The sequence below is a fragment of the Panthera onca genome, chromosome E3 (genome assembly GCF_046562875.1).
Source record: "Panthera onca isolate mPanOnc1 chromosome E3, mPanOnc1 haplotype 2, whole genome shotgun sequence".
Taxonomy (NCBI): domain Eukaryota; kingdom Metazoa; phylum Chordata; class Mammalia; order Carnivora; family Felidae; genus Panthera; species Panthera onca.
Window position 1 is genome coordinate 10010210 of NC_138354.1, and position 20650 is coordinate 10030859.

At 39.9% G+C, this 20650-nt stretch overlaps 1 protein-coding gene across 2 annotated transcripts in view; it reads right to left on the reverse strand.

Moving 5' to 3' along the window:
* The window catches only part of BAZ1B (bromodomain adjacent to zinc finger domain 1B), a 72452-nt gene extending 51833 nt beyond the window's left edge, over nucleotides 1-20619 (reverse strand). Inside the window, exons 1-3 of one of the 2 annotated variants that reach the window (XM_078439744.2) lie at nucleotides 20196-20619; nucleotides 12163-12279; nucleotides 7345-7489 (exon numbers count right to left, since the gene is read on the reverse strand). In XM_078439744.2, the coding sequence (XP_078295870.2) occupies nucleotides 7345-7489; nucleotides 12163-12279; nucleotides 20196-20302 (369 nt within the window). In that variant the 5' untranslated portion in view covers nucleotides 20303-20619. The remainder of the gene's footprint in view (nucleotides 1-7344; nucleotides 7490-12162; nucleotides 12280-20195) is intronic. The other variant, XM_078439743.2, reaches the window with a different exon arrangement.
* Between the last annotated feature and the right edge of the window lie 31 nt (nucleotides 20620-20650).

Below are 20650 nucleotides of genomic sequence, written 5' to 3' on the forward strand. Positions count from 1 at the left end.
AAGAACTGCCATTTTAACAATACTGAGTTTTCTGACCCATGAAGACAATATCTCTCTCCATCATTTAAGATCTTGTTTAATTTCTCTCAGAAACATTTTATAATTTTTAGTGTCTAGGTCCTGTATGCCTCTTGTCAGATTTACTCCTAGAGCATAGCATATTTTTGATGTTATCATAAATGGTACTGATCTTTCTAAATTTCAATTTCCAATTGCATGTTGCTAACATTGGTTTTCGTATTATTTACCCTATATCCTGCTACCCTGCTAAACTCACTTGTTAGTTCTAAGAGGTTTTATGGGAGATTCCAGATTTTCTACATGGACAATCATGCTGTCTACACATAAAGATAACTATACTTCTTCCTTTACAATTTAGATGCCCTTTATTTCCTTTTCTTGACATACAACTAGCTAGAACCTCAAATACAATGTTAAATGGAGTGGGAGAGCAAGCATTCAGTCTTTTACCATTAGGTATAATGCTAGCTGGTGACTAATCTGTAAATATCCTTTATCAGGTTGAAGAAATTTTTTTTTTTTTTTTTTTTTTTAGGTTGAAGAAATTTCTATTTGCAGTTTGCTATAAGTTTTTATTAGGAACTAATGTCAGACTTTGTTGAATGCTTTCTTTGTGTAAACTGGAGATGACCATATAGTTTTTCTTGGTTGTTCTTAATTGAATTATAAATTTAAAAGAGCCCAAATGTCCATCAGCAGATGAATGGATAAAGATATGGTACATAAATATATACAATGGAGTACTACTCAGCAATCAAAAAGAACGAAATCTTGCCATTTATGACAATGTGGATGGAACCAGAGGGTATTATGCTAAGCAAAATTAGAGAAAGACAAGTATCGTATGACTTCACTCATATGAGGAATTTAAGATACGAAACAGATGAACATAAGGGGAAGGGAAGCAAAAATAACATAAAAAACAGGGAGGGGGACAAAACACAAAAGACTCTTAAATATAAAGAACAGAGGGTTACTAGAAGGATTGTGGGAGGAAGGTGGACTAAATGGGTAAGGGGCATTAAGGAATCTACTCCTGAAATCATTGTTGCACTACGTGCTAACAAATTTGGATGTAAATTTACAAATATATTTTAAAAAAGAATTATACATAAATTTATAACAACTTTGCATTTGGAGGATTAACCCCACTGGGTAATGATGAATTATCCTTCTCCTAAGGAAGTGTTGCATTTCATTTGCTAAAATTTTGATTAGAAAATTTTCCATCTATGGGTACCTGGGTGGCTCAGTCAGTTGAGCTTCTAACTCTTGATTTTGCCTCAGGTCATGATCCCAGGGTTGCGTGATCGAGCCCTGAGCTGGGTTCTGTGCTGAACGTGGAACCTGCTTGGGATTTTCTCTCTCCTTCTCTCTCTCTCTCCCCTCTGCCCCTCTCCCCTGATTGTGGTCTCTCTCTTGCTCTCTAAAAATAAAAACAATAAAAATAGGAGTGCCTGGGTGATTCAGCCAGTTAAGCATCCAACTTCAGCTCAGGTCATGATCTCACAGTTCATGGGTGGGAGCCCCACGTCAGCCTCTGTGCTGACAGCTCAGAACCTGGAGTCTGCTTCAGATTCTGTGTCTCCCTCTTCTCTCTCTGCCCCATCCCCACTTGCACTCTGTCTCTCTCAAAAATAAACATTAAAAAAATTTTTTTTTAATAAAAATAAAGAAATTTTGCATCTATGTTCACACAGGAGTTTTGTGAACACAGAAATTTTTTTTGCCTTAGTCCATAGTTTTTTTTTATAATGTGTTTATATGGTCTTAGTATTGGGGTAATACTGACCTCATACAATAATGTGCAAAGAATTCTCTCCTCCCTCCGCTCTTCTATTTTCTGGAAACGTCCGGATAGAATTGGTGCTATTTCTTCCTTAAATGTTTGGTAGAACTCACCAATGAAGACATTTGGGCCTGGAGTTTTGCCAGATAATTTTAACTACAAACTCATTTTCTTTAATAGATATAGGACTGTTAAGGTTTTTATTTCTTGCTGAATGCATTTTGATAGTATCTTTCAAGGAATTTGTCCATTTAAGTTGTCAAATTTATTGGCATAAAGATGCTCCTAACATTCTCTTATAATCCTGTCAATATATGTAGACTGTAGTGACATCATCTAATTCCTCATATTGGTTAATTTGTATCCTCTCTTTTTTTCCTGAGAGTTTGGCTAGAGGTTTATCAATTTCACTGATCTTTTCAAATTACCAGCTTTTGGTTGCACGACTTTCCTGTTTTCTATTTTACTGATTTTCACTTTGATCTAAACTTATTAAATCTTTTCTTCTTGTTTTCTTTGAATTTGAAAGCTCTTCTTTTTCTTAATTTCTTAAGGTAGAAGTCAATAATTTGAGAACTTTCTATTTTGTTTGTTTAAAGTTGCTTGGTTGTTTAGTGCTATACATTTCTCCTAAGCCCTACCATAAGCAACATCTCACAAATTCTAATATATTGTGTTTTCATTTTTTTTTTTAATGTTTATTTATTTTGAGAGAGAGAGAGACGCACATCCAAGCAGGGAGCGGGAGGGAGAGTGGGAGAGGGGAAGAGAGAGAGAGAGAATTTCCCAAGCATGCTTGATCTCAGGAACCGTGAGATCATCACCTGAGTCAAATGCTTAACCAACTGAGTCACCCAGATGCCTTCATTCACATTCAGTTCAAAACATTTTCTAATTTCCCTTTTGATTTTCCCTTAACTCTGAGTAAGTTAAAGGTATGTTATTTAGTTTCCAATTATTTGTAATTTCCAATTATTTGCAGTTTCCAGACAACTATTATTGATTTCTAATGTAATTCCATTTTCATCACAGTATATTCTCTGTAGGACTTGAATCCTTTTCAATTTATTTTATGGCCCAGAGTATGATCCACCTTGGTAAACTATACATTTGAGAGGAATGTCTCTTCTGTAGTTATCAGGTAGAGTATTTTATAAATGGTAATTAAGTCACATTGGTTGATAATGCTAACTCAAGTTTTCCATATTCTTGCTGACTTTCTGTCTCCATTTTCTATCAGTTACTGAGAAGAGAGGTGTTGAAAACTCCAACCATAACTATGATATCTATTTCTTCTTACAGCTCTATCCATTTGTTTCATATATCTTGAAAAACTCATTAGTAAATGCATAAACATTAAGGGCTGCTGTGTCTTCTTAAAAAAACTGACCCCTCTCATTATGAAATATTTCTTAACTAAAATTCAAATTAAAAAAAAAAAAATGTAGGGGCGCCTGGGTGGCTCAGTCTGTTAAGTGTTCAACTTCAGCTCAGGTCATGATCTTGCAGTTAGTTCTTGAGTTCAAGCCCCGCATCGGGCTCTGTGCTGACAGCTCAGAGCCTGGAGCCTGCTTCAGATTCTGTGTCTCCCTCTCTCTCTGCCCACCCTTGCTCACACACTCTCTCTCTCCCAAAAAAAACACTTAAAAAAAAAAAAAAAAAAAAAAAATTTTTTTTTTTAAATTTTACCTATGGTAATACTTTTTGCCCTGAAATCTACTTTGTCTTATATTTACATAGCCATTCCAGATTTCTTTCCTTTTTTGAGAGAGAGAAAGAACACACACAAGCAGGGAAGGAGGGGCAGAGGGAGAGGTAGAAAGAATCTCAAACAGGCTCCAAGCCCAACACAGAGCTCCACACCGGGCTCAATCTCAATCTCACAATTGCGAGATCATGACCTGAGCCAAAATCAAGAGTTGGGTGCTCAACCTACTGAGCCCCCCAGGCACCTTGACATTCCAGAATTCTTTTTTTTTTTTAAGTTTATGTATTTACTCTGAGAGAGAGTTGGGGGAAGGGGAAGAGACAGAGGGAGAGAGGGAAAATCCCAGGCAGGTTCCACACTCTCAGTGCAGAGCCCAATGCAGCGCTTGGACTCACAAACCATGAGATCATGACCTGAGCTGAAGTCAGCTTAAGTGACTGAGCCACCCAGGCGACCCCAGATTTCTTTTAATGTTAAGATGATATCTCTTTCTCCATCTTTTTACCATTATCCTATATGCATCGTATAGGCAGCATATAATTGCATCTTGCTTTTTTATCCAATCTGGCAATTTCTATCTTTTAACTTAAATGTTTAGATCATTTATATTAAATAATTACAAATACCACTAGGTACAGTTGCTTTCTATTCAGCATCACGAAAACTAAAAAAATTGTGCTCTTTAAAAGACACTGTTAAGAGAATCAAAACACAAGCCTCAACGGGCGACTGGGTGGCTCAGTAGGTTGAGTGTCTGACTTTTGGGTCAGGTCATGATCTCATGGTCCATGAGTTTGAGGCCCATGTCACGCTCTGTGCTGACAGCTCAGAGCCTGGAGCCTGCTTCGAGTTCTGTGTCCTCCTCTCTCTCTGCCCCTCCCCTGCTTGCACTCTCTCTCTCTCTCAAAAAAATAAACATTAAAAAACAAAAAACATGAAACACAAGCCCTAGTGGGGAGCAAATAAAGAACTTGTATCCAGATCTAATAAAGAACTTGTATCCAGAATAAAAAAGTCTCAAAACTCAAAAACAAGAAAACAATCCAATTTAAAAATGGACAAAGATTTTTTTTTTTATTTTTTTTTAATGTTTATTTATTTTTGAGACAGAGAGAGACGGAGCATGAATGGGAGAGGGTCAGAGAGAGAGGGAGACACAGAATCTGAAGCAGGCTCCAGGCTCTGAGCTGTCAGCACAGAGCCCGACGCGGGGCTCGAACTCACGGACCGTGAGATCATGACCTGAGCCGAAGTCAGACGCTTAACCGACTGAGCCACGCAGGCGCCCCAAAATGGACAAACATCTGAACAGACACTTCATCAAAAGAAATATATATAAAAGGATAGCAACAAAAATATGAGAAGATCTTCGACATTAGTTATTAAAATGATATTCAGGGACACCTAAGTGGCTCAGTCAGTTAAGCATCCAACTCTTGATTTTACCTCAGGTCAGGATCTCAGTTTTGTGAATTCAAGCCCTGTATTGGGTGCAAAGCCTGCTTGGAATTCTCTGCCTCCCTCTCTCTCTGCTCCTCCTCACTCCCACTCTCTCTCTCTCTCTCTCGCTCTCAAAAGTAAAATAAACATTTAAAAACACCAACAAAAAAAGGTATCTAAGAAAAAAATCCTTGGTCAAAAGGTATGTGCACATTCAATTGTCTTCAATAATGTTGAAGTGTTTATCAAAATAGTTCCACATTCTTGTCAAAACTTGGCATTATTTTTACTTTTTCTTATTTACTAATCTGATATGTATAAAATGGTCCTGCTATACTTTTTACTTGATTTCTTGGATCACTATGTTTTCATACGTTTTATGGGCATACAGATCTCCCCAATTTTAATTTCTCTCTCCCCCTTTGTCAAACTTTTCCTCTTTCACCTTCCAGATGTGTACAGCATATTTTCCTCGTGCCACTCCAAATCTGTCTCCATTCTGGTCTACCTTGCTCTGGGCTTATACAGGCTGATCTTTGTGGCCTACATCAAAGGGCTCCCTTGTCCTCTAGATTTTGGTGAGTTCAACCCATGGGAAACAAGAGCAGAAAATCAGATAGTGGAAGAAAAGTGATGTCGGGGTATTTACTCCCATCTCCCTGTGAAATGGGTCACACCTTACCACTGAAATACTCTTCTCTTCCACAACTACATTACTCTCTTCTTGTTCCAGTACCCACTCCCTCCTGTTTCTTACAATTTTCTTACAATGCTTATATAAGCATTTTCTCACTCTGAATACAGTCGTAAGTTCACAACCAAGAGGCACCAAAGCTAAGGACAAAACCAATACACTGAGAAGCCCAAAGCAGAAAGGCAGAAAGATACAAAGCATAGGTCCTTGACAATATTTCCCAACCTCTACGCCACATCTGGTGTCACCCACCTCGAAGACTTACATGAGATAACCAAATGTTTTCACTGCCTAAACCAATGCTATACTACTCAATGCTATCCACAGAGTATCATCATCATACCCTAGAGCTTGCATACTTTTAGGGCCTATCCTAGACCTTCTGAACCAAACTATCAGGGGATGGCACCCAAGAATGTATATTCAGAAGTCCTTTAAGTGATTCTATTTAGGCTAAAGCTTGAGAAGTACTGGCACTGTTAGTTAACTACTTCATTACATACAGACGAAATCACTCTTAACTGAAACATCAATATCAACAAGTTTTGTTTTGTATTTAATTTTCTTTTTTGAGTGATCTCTATACTCAATGTGGGGCCTGAACTCACAACCCCGGAGATCGAGAGTCACATGCTCCACCGACTGAGCCAGCCAAGCGCCTCTGAACATGCTATTTAAATATCTGAGTGAGTGAATGAGTGAGGAAGGGAGAGAGGGAAGGAAGAAAACAAAAGAGAGAAGGAAAGAAAGAAAGAAAGAAAGAAAGAAAGAAAGAAAGGTAGATAGATAGATAGATATTTGAGCCTATTTACTACTTCAACATTTCTGTGCATATTCTGCAAGACACTATGGTAAAGCAACCAGCCTAGTGTCCACTATAGATATTTAACAAATGTTAGTTCCCTTACTCCTGAATCTTACTTTAAGCTTTCAAAGGATTATACAGGGATTGCTTTAGTTTTAGGTTGTTATCACTTTAGTAATAGTTATCCTTGTGCTATCTGGGCTACAAAATTAAAAAACAAATATAGCAGGGGTGCCTGGGTGGCTCAGTCAGTTAAGCATCCGACTTAGGCTCAGGTCATGATCTCACAGTTCATGAGTTAGAGCCCCTCATCAGGCTCTGTGCAGTCAGCAAAGAGCCTGGAGACTGCTTCAGATTGTCTCTCCCTCTCTCTCTGCCCCTCCCATGCTCCTGCTCGGTCTCTCTCTCTCAAATAAAAACAAAAAAATTTAAAAAAACAAAAACAACAACAACAACAAAAAACAAATTTAGCAGAGAAAGAAAAAAGTCAACTTGCTCACTATTGTAGTGAAATGACATTCTTTGCTTTTGGTACCACAGATTTGGATTAAACATCTGAAAGTCTTTGAAACAAAGTATGAAAAAATTACACAACCAAAAAAAGTCAAGATAGCAGTTATCAAAAAGGGCTAAAACAAGGAAAACAAGGATGCAGCAGTACACAGTGTAACAATTTTTGTAATATTAACATAATGTTAAATATTCCCAACAATGATTATGGTTCTAAAATTTGACCCTTATAATATCTGACACTAAGCAAAGCAAACTTCAAATATAACACAATTTTGCACACAGAAATGTACTCTATAATCTATACTAGAAGCTCTAATCCTGACATATGGTTATGGAGTCAAATTGTACCAAAAAAGGGGGGAGCAGGTACTTACCTCAAAATCACACTCTTCTCCCACAGCATATTTGGTCATGATCTCCAACCAAGCAGTATCTACTAACTTCTCTAGAGAGGCTGTGTTATGGTGAACCATTTCCAGAACAAGTTTCTCGTACCAGGCAGGGAACTCTTCCTTCAAACTAAACAAACACATTATTAGTTACCAAGAAAATGCAGAAAAACCTATCTAGAGAATTAATTCAAATTCATTCAAACATTTCTTTAGCAAAGCTAAGTGAGGCACTGGGGAACACAAAGATTAAAAACCATGTGGCACACAGGACAAATAAGGAACTGGTAAAGAACTCTGTCAGATGGACCCATCCAGGTTAATTTTCTCTTCTGGAAAATAAGAGTAACAGGCACATCATCAGTAAGGCTGAACATTTTCCCATTTGTTTTTATAGTAGACTTCCTTTTTCAGGTATGAATTATTTATTCATACCCTTTGCCCATTTTTTGTTAGAAGACTAACTTGAGTCTATTTGTGTTACACCTTCATCAAGAAAATGCTTCCCTATGCATTCATTCAGTTAGTACCCACAATGCCTCAGGAGGGGTGTAGAATTTTGATTTTATGAGTAAGGAAAATAAATCAGGAAGGACTGGAACCATGACTTGAACTCCAAAGCTCTTGCAAAAGTGAAACAATTAAGTGCTACTTTCTACTTATTAAACTCACGAACATGCCCAGTATAAGCAAGGAAAGAGTGCAATGTGCATTCATGCACAGCTGACAGCCTAGGTTTCTACTCTTTTGGAAAGCAGTTTGACAATTATCAAAAGTGTCAACTTGGGGCGCCTGGGTGGCTCAGTCGGTTAAGCGTCCAACTTCAGCTTCATGATCTCACACTCCATGGGTTCGAGCCCCGCATCAGGACCTGTGCTAACAGCTCAGAGCCCGGAGCCTGCTTCAGATTCTGTGTCTCCCTCTCCCTCTGCCCCTCCCCTGCTCATGCTCTGTCTCTCTCACTCTCAAAAATGAATAAATGTTAAAAAAAAATTTTTTTTAAGTGTCAACATGTACACAAAGATGGTCATTGCTGGATTCTTCATGATAGCAGAAAATGGGAAGCAATCTAAATGGAAACTCATTAAGATCTCCAGTTCTGGGAGCGCCTGGGTGACTCAGTCGGTTGGGCGTCTGACTTTGGCTCAGGTCATGATCTCACAGTCCGTGAGTTCGAGCCCCGCGTCGGGCTCTGTGCTGACAGCTCAGAGCCTGGAGCCTGCTTCAGATTCTGTGTCTCCCTCTCTCTCTGACCCTCCCCCATTCATGCTCTGTCTCTCTCTGTCTCAAAAATAAATAAACATTAAAAAAAAAAAAATTTAAGATCTCCAGTTCTGGCCAGATCAATTAATATTTGTGTTGCAAGGCAAGGAAGGACCAGGCATGAGAACATTCATACACATCCAAGTATTAGGCTTACTATCATCATATTCCCACTCTGTTCATAACTAAAAATGTTCCTCCAACTGACTGCTAGATTTAAAATCTCTTACCATACTGCCTTAAAATTTACCTGAGTTATATCTGCTTTTCCCCAGTCCCAATCAATAAGCTTCTAGTCTCCCTGCCTTTGTTAAGGCTTTTACCTTTGTCCTCTCCCCACCATCCTCCCTCCCAGCTTAATCATCCTCCAAAGATGTCCTCAGACTTCCTTAACTCCATGAGGCCTTTCCTGGCCCCTATAAATGCTTAATAATAAGCCTCCCAGTCACCAAGCTTTTTAAAACTTCATTGTCCACAGCTACTTCTGGGGAGTGAGGATGGACGATGATGTTCAGATTCTTTTACTAACTCTGTAGTGTTTACATACTTAAACAAGTATGCATTACTTTTATAAACCAAAAAAAAAAAAAAAAAAAAAGATTTCTTCTTGAATAAAAATTGTATAATCATACTTTTTCAGTAATCCCTCTCATCATTCTCTATATTCTGTTCACTATCAAATCACATAAAACATTCCCCCATCTGTGTTCTTTAGAACTTCACTCTGCTGTAATGGCTTCTAAGATCAAGTAAGTTTGAGATCCACAAGGTTAAACCAAGCTACAGTTTCTTTACTGGAGGTCTTCTGAAAATCTTAAATACCCTAAGTATTATGACTTTTCAAGAAGTTTGTAGCAGTTTTCCAAAGTTATGGCCCAAAACCCTCTTTTCAGGAAGGATTACAGACTCCAACTCATTATTTCTATTCCCAATAATGCCATCACTCTCTACCTGAATACTATCCTAGCAAGCCCACATCAACTTCCCACCTGCTTTTCCTTCTTGAACTCTTCCTACACAGTTCCCAGATTAATCTCAAAGCCTAAACATCAATCACCAAATCCATCCCATGTTTCTCTCCTGTTCAAAAATTACTGCTGTCCTCCTATTGTTCACAGAATTAAATATGAATAGCTCATCTTGTCTTCCATAATCTGGTACAAACTATATTTCAAGTGTTACCTTCCTCATAGAGCCACATGAAGTTTTCCCTAACAATTCCAGGTTAGTCTCTACCCTCTAAATTCCCACTGCCTCTTTGTGTGGAGAAAAGCAATTTATTTATATTTTGAAACTGAATTCTCTTATTACTCCTAACAGTTTTTCATGGATTCTCTTTGGATTTTTCCCAAAGAGTAACAATAACTGATTTCCTCTTCAGTACTCTTCATACTCTTTGTTGTAGGTTAATGGTTACTATCTTTTATTTACATATAATTTTCACACACACAACTTTTTGTCTCAAAAAGATACCCAGAGAAGGCAACATTATCTCTATTTGCAAAAAGCAAACAGTAAGTGCTCATATAGTGCAGAGGATAGTGTCTCAGCACTGTAATCAATTCAAGAATAAGTCAAATATGAGACCTGCCCTCAAGAAGTCCACAAGCTAGGAAGGGGAAAAAGATACTTTCAAACAGAGACGGAGGCAAACCATAAGACACTCTTGAATACAGAGAATAAACTGCGGGTTAATGAGGGGCACAGGGGCAGGAAAAATGGTAATGGCACTGAGGAGGGCACTTGTGGGATGAACACCGGATGTACGTGATGAATCATGGGAATCTACTCACAAAGCCAAGAGCACACTGTACACACTGTATGTTGGCTAACTTGACAATAAATTGTATTTAAAAAATAATAATAAATAAATAAAAAGATTTTCTTCTTAAAGTCCACAAGCTACTGTAGGGGTCAGCAAAAGCCCAAGGGCCAAATTCAGCCGACCACCGGTTTTTGTAAATAAAATTTTCTTTTATTTACAGCCATTCACATTCATTTACATTTTACCTATAGCTGTTTTCACTGTACAATGTCACAGACAAATAACTGAGACAGAGACCCTAAAATATTTACTAAGTGACACTTTACAGATAAAGTTGCACAACTCCTGGTCTAGTACACTAAACAAGACACATATGTAATTAACACTAATCCAGGGTGTTAATCCAGGGTGCCTGAGTGACTCAGTCAGCAAAGCATCCAACTTTGGCTCAGGTCATAATCTCACGGTTTGTGGGTTCAAACCCCGCATCAGGGTCTGTGCGGACACCTCGGAGACTGGAGCCTGCTTTGGATTCTGTGTCTCCCTCTCTCTCTGCCCCTCCCCCTCTCGCACTCAGTCTCTCTCTCTCTCTCAAAAATAAATAAACATTAAAAAACAAATTTTTTTTTAGGGGGGCCTGGGTGGCTCAGTTAGTTAAGCAGCTGCATGACTCGGCTCAGGTCACGATCTCACTCACAGCTCTTGGGTTCGAGACTCGCATTGGGCTCTCTGCTGTCAGCACAGAGCCCACTTCAGATAGATCCTTGGTCTCCCTCTCTCTCTCAAAAATAAATAAACATTTAAAAACAATTTCTTTTAAAGTAATAACACTAACCCAAAATGGAACAATGTAAGACTCAACTAATTATTAGTCAGTGATGGAGCCACTACTAGAACTAGGTCTTAACTGCACCTAGTGTCATTACACCAGCAAAAAAGCAGAACAGTATTAGATTACTAAACTGTATGCTCTCTGCTTATCTGCTACCAACAGAAGTCAATGAAAAGTCCACAGAAAGTTTCTATTCCCAATTCCCAAAAGAGTTCTGTTTTATGATCACCCCTAGTTTCCATGTATCTTTTGCAAGCTCCTACTGCCCAAATTCTGAGTGTTTTCTGAGAGAATACCCATATGAGTAGGCACTTTCAACATACACAAGTGTTTTTTAAGTTTATGTATTTATTTTGAGAGAGAGAGAGAAGAGAGAGCAGGGGCAGGGCAGAGAGAGAGGGAAATAGAATCCAGAGTAGGCTCTGTACTGTCAGTGCAGAGCCCAATGCAGGGCTTGAACTCCCGAACCATGAAATCATGACCTGAACCAAAATCAGGAGTTGGATGCTTAACCGACTGACCCACTCAGGCACCCCAAACTGTGAATTTTTTTTTTGATAGCCGCTGTAAAGACTGTCCTAAATTTCAAATGACCACAAAATAAAGAAAATTTTCTAATTTGCTGCCTCTGTATTACTTCCAAATTGTGTCAGCTTCCTTTGCTTAGAACATTTCCAGGATATTTACAAGGTAAAACTATAGAGCAAGAACACTTAAAAGCCTGGTAAATACCCTAAATAAGTGTACATACAACGATATATTCCATGTACTTTGTTACCAGCAAAATGCCACTAGGCAAAGGGACTCAGATACCAATACATTATACTAATGTATTCTAACGTATGCCCATAAATTTAAATACAAATATTGCTTTACTGTTAACATTCCCTCTTTCCCAATAATTTGAAGATGGTGCTAGAAGGGCAATGCTTCTATTACTTACAGTTCAGCAACTTCCTGTTCCTCCTCCCAGGCTTCCTTGTGTGTTAGCTGACTGCTTCCGGTACTCTTACAGGTCCAAATGCGCTCACTGTACCTTTCCAGGCGGGCCTCATACTCTCTGTTAGCAGTCGCTCAGGAAAATAATAATCAAGCAACTGAGAAAACTCATCCACATCCACAGATTACTTACACAGAAAAAAGTCTATAATATGGCAACCTTTCTATATTGTACAGCTTAAGGTAAAATTGAAATCACAGTTTTCAAGTGGCAAATTCAAACAAAATTATTAAAGCCAAAGTATGATTCAAATGGTTTGTCATGTTTTTGTTTTACAAATAAAATATTACTATTTTAGTACAAATGTGATTTATTCAATTCACCTGTTTCAGATTCCCACAGCACTAAAAATTTGTAAGACAAAGTAAAGGTAAATTAAACACAGGTTGTAAGGAATAAGAATGCAAGGTACGTGGAATTGTTACCTAACTTAGATGGTCAGCAAGTTTAAGAATCTTCCATAGAAAGAGGAGAGGACTACCCCAGTCTCACAGGCAATTTGAATAGCCCTGTATACCAGCTAATGATCCACTTACTATAAGCTTCCAGCCTACTTTGGAAACACCTGTTGAGTTTAAAAAATAAATTCCATAAAGCCCTAAAAATAATTTGGATATCATATTTATCCAGCCTTTATGTCGCCTCCAATAATACTACACTCACAAGTCATTTACCAGACATTGTTCGGTCTTTGTAAGGCAGATGGAGGAAGAAAACATCCTACAAGTTAGTGCCATATAAATGGTAACTTTCCACATCGTCCCAACTGGAATTCACTATCAGCCAGACACATTCAAATTCAAATGACAAGTTAACTCATTTATTTTATGCACAGCAACAGATGCTACCCAAAAAAATAAACTGACACCACAACGAGAGAATTAGCTGCCGATCTCTGTACTTTCCAAGTGACACTTTTTATAGTAGTTGAAAGAAAAGTATTTAAGCAGCTCCCTCTGTAATACTACCTCACAACTCAACAAGTAATTCGTTTTAAATATACAGAGATTCTTTGAAATCAGTGCAAAGATAGATGACAGGGACAAATGCATAGATAACCCAAAATAGTAGTTTTAGCCAATAGTATGAGCACCTTCCCTTACTGTAGCATTCTCTGGATCTGCCAAAACCAAAACAGTTTAAGTCTATTTTCCTCACCAGAGAGGTGATACTAATATTTAAATGATTAAACAAAATAGAGTACCAGTAAAAACCAGGAGTCAAGCTTCCATATAAAGCTATATAAATTCAATCTCACTGAAAATTTATAAAAATTTATAGAGAAAAAAGGAAATAGCATGACTTCCAAAGTGACATTATCATAACTAATCAATAAGATAAATTATTATGTTTCTGTCTGTTTGCACGGGGAGGGGGGAGGTGAATCAGGACAGGAAGAATCAGGGGCGCCAGAGTGACTCAGTCAGTTAAGCGTCTTGATTTCGGCTCAGTTGATTTCGGTTCTCACGGTTGATGAGTTTGAACCCCACATCGAGCTCTGCATGGACTGCGGAGGCTGCTTGGGAGTCTGCCTCCCTCTCTCTCAAAATAAATAAAAATTAAATTAAAAAAAAAGAATCAGAAAGTGGATTTATTAAAGCATTTAAAGAGCTTGATAACATTCTAATACGTTATTTAGTTATACTGAAGAAATTCACTGTGTAATCAGAGAGAATGTGAGATAAAACAAATAGATCTTAAAGATTATTAAGTTTCTGTTATTAGCTGTTATTTTTAAAAGTAGGAGTCATGTGCCCGGTGATTCTCCTTTGATCTAGACCTATGCAGCCAACAACATACAACTCGGGTATATCACCTAGATGCTCAAATCCAACTTTTTCTAAACTCTTCTTTTTACCCCCTTCCCTTCCCTCCCCTCCTAAACTTGCTCCTTAGCAATTATTCCCAATCTCTCTTAATGGCCCTTGTGTCCAAGTCAGAAATGAGGGAAGCATACTCAGCTCTTCAGTCCCTAATTGCAACCACTTAGGTTTTTCTCAGTTCAGTCCTTCCTCTTCCACAACAGAGCCATTATTTAAATTTAGCCTCTGATCCTCCCTTCCCACCTAGCCATAACAGTTTTAAACATTTTAATTGACCTCACCGGTAATCCTCCTCAGGTCCTTTGTGCTTCTCACCCAAACATCCTTTTACTCAATCTTATTTGTTTTTAAACCCAGTTCTACAGTTTACTTTAAAATCTCATTTGCCCTCAGGCCCCTGAAATGCAAATACGTTCGCACTGGGAAGTAATCCTCTGGCTCCCACATTACTGAAAATCACTCAAGATTTTGTTGAGCTTTACTTAGTGGTTTTTATTCTTTCTTTCGTTTGTTTTTTTTTTTTTTTTTTTTTAAGTTTATTTTTGAGAGAGAGACACAGAGCACGAGCAGGAGAGGGGCAGAGATAGAAGGAGACACAAAAACCGAAGCAGGCTCCAGGCTCCGAGCTGTCAGCACAGAGCCCAATGCGGGGCTCAAACCCACCAACCAACCTTAAGATCACGACCTGAGACGAAGTCGGTCGCTTAACCGACTGAGCCACCCAGGTACTCCTATTCTTTTAAGAAGAAAAAAAGGGGGAAACTTTTTTTCTCAAATGATACATATTTAAATATTAAATTTTTTTGCTGATTATAGTTTTTCAAACAATACAAGACCCTTCTACCTGGATACATGGCTTTCCCACCATCCTTTGAAAATCACTATCAACATAACATTCTCATTCGCGGTGGCAGTATCAATGCCCGTAACTTCAATTACTATCTACATGCTAATAATTTCTAGCACCCAAACTAAACTTCCTATCTTCACCCCCCATTCCCAGTCAAAACAAAAAGAAAAAAAACACCAGATCCTCTTCCAGCGTTCTCTATTATCAGAGAATGACCAACTAACCAAGTGATAACCAAAATACAATCCTTGATTCCTCCCCAATCAATTACCAAATCCTGTCAAATCTACCAAATTTATTTCTGTAATCTATTGTACTTCTCAAGGGCTAGTACATTTGTTCAGATCACCATTACCTATTGCCTCGTTTATTTAGTAACTGCCTCACTAGTCTCAAGGCTACAGATTCTCAACACTGCAGCCACAGTGAGCTTTCAACCTAAAAGCCTGCTTCCATCCTGATTGAATTTTTCAAAGTTTATTTACTTTAAGAGAGAGAGAGAGAAAGAGGGAGGGGGCAGAGAGAGGGAAAGAATTTCAAGCAGTGCAGAGCCTGATGCAGGACCTGATCCCATGAATCATCACGACCTGACACAAATCGAGTCAAAAGACAAGAGTCAAAAGATGCTCAACCAACTGAACCACCCAAGCGCCTCCTGCTCCAATTTTTGAACAGCCTCCAATATATTTAAGGCAGAATCCAAACTCCTCAGCCTATCTCCCAAGGACTTATATGGTCCAGCCCCTTTGTGTATCTCACCACTAAGCAACTCTATCTCAATTCCCATTTCTTCACTCTAGCTATATAAAACTTCTTTCCATTAAAATTTAAGAATCTCCAAGTTCACAAACTCTTCTCTTCTTGATCTAACTACCCTAATCATACTTTAGATATGAACTTAAAAGTGACTTTCCCCTGAAACATTCCCTGAACCCTGAAACATAGGAGACTGTATTATTTACAAATATTCACCTCCCTTCCATAAAAGGATTCTACATCTCCACCCTCTGCCCTGTGGCTTGCAATGCCTCCTATGAAGAGTAATGCCCATTCCCTCTCCACTGATGTTAGCCTCGGTCACATGCCTTGTTTTGACCAACAGATGAAAAACATGACAGATGCCACTTCCAAGAAACTCAAAAAGCCACCATAGCATCCTCCAGATCTTTCTGCCACCAGAGGGGAGCCTGGGTGGCTCAGTCGGTTGAGTACCCAACTCTTGATTCTCAGCTCACGTCATGATCCCAGGGTTGTGGAACTGAGCCATGTGCATCAGGATCTGCACTGAACAAGGAGCCTGCTTGAGTTTCTCTCTCTCTGGGGGTGCCTGGGTGGCTCAGTCGGTTAAGCTGGAAAACATTTAATTACTTGTGGCTCACATTATATTTCTATTGGACAGCACTGTCTACCTAAGATTCACATCTAGGAATGCATGCCCTCTGACAATACATGAAAAATTTAACTAGTAATCTACGATTCATTCCGAAAATCAAAAACTTAAAGTCCTACAACCCAACATTGGATATTTTTAAGTTTATGTAACTCTGCTCTGGTTGTTACTTTGTCTTATGTTAAGAGAAAGAGAAAAAAATTAAAAAGAAGAGAAAAAAGCCCATTAGAAGGATACTGAGTCAGCTGCCTCTAAATCCTATTTCAGATTTTAGGTTACCAAAATAAGTCACTTACTCTCAAATAACTACTCAGAGCAAATGCCAATTGAGGTTTTTATGTTCCAGCCACTGTTGCACATATAATTGCAGACAAAATGTCAAAGCAATTCTCCAAAGGTTGTGTAAGTTATAAGTGACAAGATATTCTCAAATCCTATATATCTCATTATGCATCTACTTTTTCATGAGTTCAAGAGCTACCTCCTCACAATATGCTGCTTCATTGTTCTCTTTAGCCTTCTTTCAATAAAAGTACTTGATAGCCTGAAAGGAAGTGGCCCAGCAAAGTATGGAGGTTAAATAAGCATAACTATAACCCTAAGAGTTCTAAGTGAAATGACAAAGCACCAGCTCCAGATTTGCTTTTTATCCTATTTTCTGTCTCTGGAACAGTCTGTCATCAAGTTAAAAACAATTCTAATCTAGTTTAACTTCTCACTCTTAAGAAATTAAATTATAAAAACCAACCTAAGAAATCATTATTCCAACTGTCCAATAAAATCCTGGCTTGCAACTACAATTTAACTCCAGCTCTTACAACTTGGCTGTAGTCACTCTTGCCTAGAGCCTGATTAACTATGTTCTAATAGCCCCTCCTCATTATGCCATCTAAGAGCTCTCATAGGGGCGTCTGGGTGACTCAGTCGGCTAAGCTTCTGACTTCAAGGGCTCAGGCCACGATCTCACAATTCGTGGGGCTCATAGGTTCTAGCCCCCCCGACAGACTCTGTGCTGACAGCCCAGAGCCTGTCTCCCTCTCTCTGCCCCTCCCCCATCACGCTGCCTCTTTGTCTCTCAAAAATAAGTAAACATTAAGAAAAGAAAAAAATAAAATAAAAGCTCTCATATATTGATATTACAAGGTTATGAAGTAGATGTTCCCAAGCTTTACAAAGCAGGACAGTAAAGCAATACGACAAACATATTACCCTCAGCAGGCTGCTTGTAGCTTCAGTTTCTCCTTAAAACCCATCTGGACTTACTCACTGTATTATCCTATTGCCAGATAATAACATCAAGAACTGATTCTGATAATCTTTCCAAGGAAGATCTAGTGTATTGCCTTAGTATTAACCTAGGAAGTAACGTCCCATAGATTCAAACCTATAATACAAAAAACGTAATCATCAATATATAAAACCTAGTCATTAAACGTGTGCATCATTCACAACTACCACTGGAAGTTTAATGAAGAGGTACAATAAAGCCTTCAAGAACATACCATCACTTAAAGCTTTAAGTCAATAAAATGTTATACTGATTTGCTATTGCATATACATGCAATCGAAAGGCAGGTATTAGGAGAAAATTAAAGATCAAATCCTATTAAAAACATAATTGTAAATATTAAGAACTGGAAACAGTATACTTTAAATGCAGCTGTTAACCAACCACATACCTGTTCTCTATGAAATCACTAAGAGCCTAATAAAGAAATAGACCAACCTGCCAACCACACAGCACAATTGTTTAAAACCATCCTCAAAGAGCTTCCACTTGTAGAAATTCCCATGCAAGCAATTTCTCCCTCAATATGCAATGCAATGTAAGGACTCCTTTGTTAAAGGGGTTGGTTCTACATACTGGTATAGGAAATACTTAAAATGAAGAATTTTTAAAAATACCTAACATATAAAAGGTGCAGGTTTCAATTTTCAATTGTTCTCATTAAGAGAAATTCCTCATATATATCATTACATTTCACCTATTTCTGTAAACGATATGAAAAAGCCTGTACTGCCAATTCTAAAAAATTAGCTCTCTTTTAGCCATTTTTCACATGGCTCAACACCTATCACTGACTTGGAACTTGTCTCTATTGAGTGTGTCTTATGCTACACTCCAAGCAGACAGAAAAATAAACATCTGGTAATACTAGTGTGTGAGTATCCACCAACTGCTCAAAAAATGGTATTTGAATAACATTTGAAAAGGATATGGCAGATCCCCACAATAATTTTTTTTAACCCCACTGATGGGGCTAAATATTTTTTTTACAAAGTAGGACACCTTTAGAATAATGATGGATTTAGCGGTTGGAGTACTTCTCCAAAGCTTCCCAAAAGTCCTTACAAGACAAGAAAAAGAACCAGATTATCATGGAACCCCTCCCTAAAATGCACCTTATCTCATACCACTGACAGAGGTTGACTAACATGAAAAACCAAGCATTCCACCTTCTTTCCTGGATTTGCTTACAAGGATAAGGTAGAAAGGCACTGCATTCTCCTCCTAACTCTCATCATTTCAGAGTGTTTGACCTTTAACAAGTCCACCAACCCTCTGGGTTCACTTGGCAAATGAGGCTAGAGAATCCAACCATCCCCAAGATCCATTTCAGCCACAAGATGCTCTAGCTTTATTTCTCCAACAGCTTTCCTACAGCACAGGCTCACTTTCCAGGCCCCTTTGTATGTAAACACCCTACATCCACAAACTGCACTGGAACAAGAAACAGGCTATCCTGTAGAAGATCATATTATATCAAAGAGAGGATCAAAATGAAGTGAAATCAAATGATATCATCGCTCACATGGACACTTCCTCCCATACAGAAGCAAGCAAGCAAGCAAACAGAAACGAAGAAATCAAATCCTTCCAAAGGAAAAGAGCCGATAAAACTCAATATATTTAGCCTCCACTGCTGAAGAAAGCATTGGAGAAAGCAAGCAAGCAAACAGAAACTAAGAAATCAAGTCCTTCCAAAAGGAAAGGCTGATGAAACTCAATGTATTTAGCCTTCACTCCTAAAGAAAGCGTTGATTCCGAAATCTACTTCTTTTTTACACTTGTGCTTCCAAAAGGACTCATCCGGCATCCATAAAAAAAAGTAAATAAGAAGACTTCAAGCTTACACAAGAAACCTTAAACGATGATTAGAAAGGAGGATGCGTCTTATTTAAAACATCAGCCTCCTGTTCCTAAAATACAACATAAAACCGTTAAGTAGGTCTTGGTATTTTTTCTATGTTCATTTAAAGGCAGATACCGATCTCCTCCTAAATCGTCAACATTTCAAACCTGTGCATGCCGGGGAAGGCAGGCATCATCTCCTCCAAGATAACTTTTTCTTCCCCTTCCCCGGTCTGGAATTCGTTCCGGGGTATGTGCCTCACGATCCTGTCAGCTCACGACCAGCCTAAAGTCCACTCGGGAGGAGAAAAACCCAAGTGCCCCCGCGGAGATGGGGGGAAAAAACGCACACAAAAAATCTTGCACAAGCCGCATCACGAGGCCGCATGGGTACAATTTCAAAGACTTCAAGAGGAAGGTTTAATTTAAAAAGGAAAAGCAGCCAAGGACCCCCACCTCCCGTTCGTACTTAGGGCCTAATGCCACCCGGGGGAAAGGGGGGCCGCTCCTCGAAAACGAGGCCCGGGGACAAAGTGCGGAGCCGGGAAAGGATGGAGGGCACGGGGCCCCGGGCCGGCCCGCGCCCCCGCCCGCCCGCCCGCCCTCCCACCCCGCGGAACGGCGGGCTCGAGCTCCCCGCCCGGGGGTGCAGGCCCGCCGGCGCCGGGCGCGCTGACAGCTGCCACAGGGGCGGGCTGCGCGGCCCGCCGGGCCCGGCGAGCCCCCGGCCCACCCCGCCCCACCCCGCGGGCGGCCTGGCGGCCAGGCTGGAAAGGATACTCCCGGGTGCGGAAAGCCTCCTGAGTGTGCGCGATGGTGAAGAGCGGCTCTTCGCCGGGAAGCGGCTTCACCAGCGGGAAGGGCTTGCGGCCCAGGAGCGGCGCCATCGCGGCGGCGGCGGCGGCGGCCCGGAAGGCGGCGGCTCCTCGGCGAGCCCGCGGCGCAACACTAGGCCCCGCGGCCCGGAGCGAGCGCCTGGCTCCCGGGGGTGGGGTGGGGGAGGGGAGGGGTGAGAGGGCGGCGCGAACTCGGCTCCCTCAGTGCTGGCGCGGCCGCGCGAGGGCCATGCAACGGGACGCAGGGACACGGAACTCCCACGCACACCGCTGCGCCGCCCGGCGGCCTCCGGCCCAACCTTCGCTACGGGTCCCCGCGTTCGGCAGTCACGACTCCTCCTCAGCTGCACCGGAGGAAATTATTGAAAAATGGCGGGAGATTCCCCTCCTCCCCCCCGC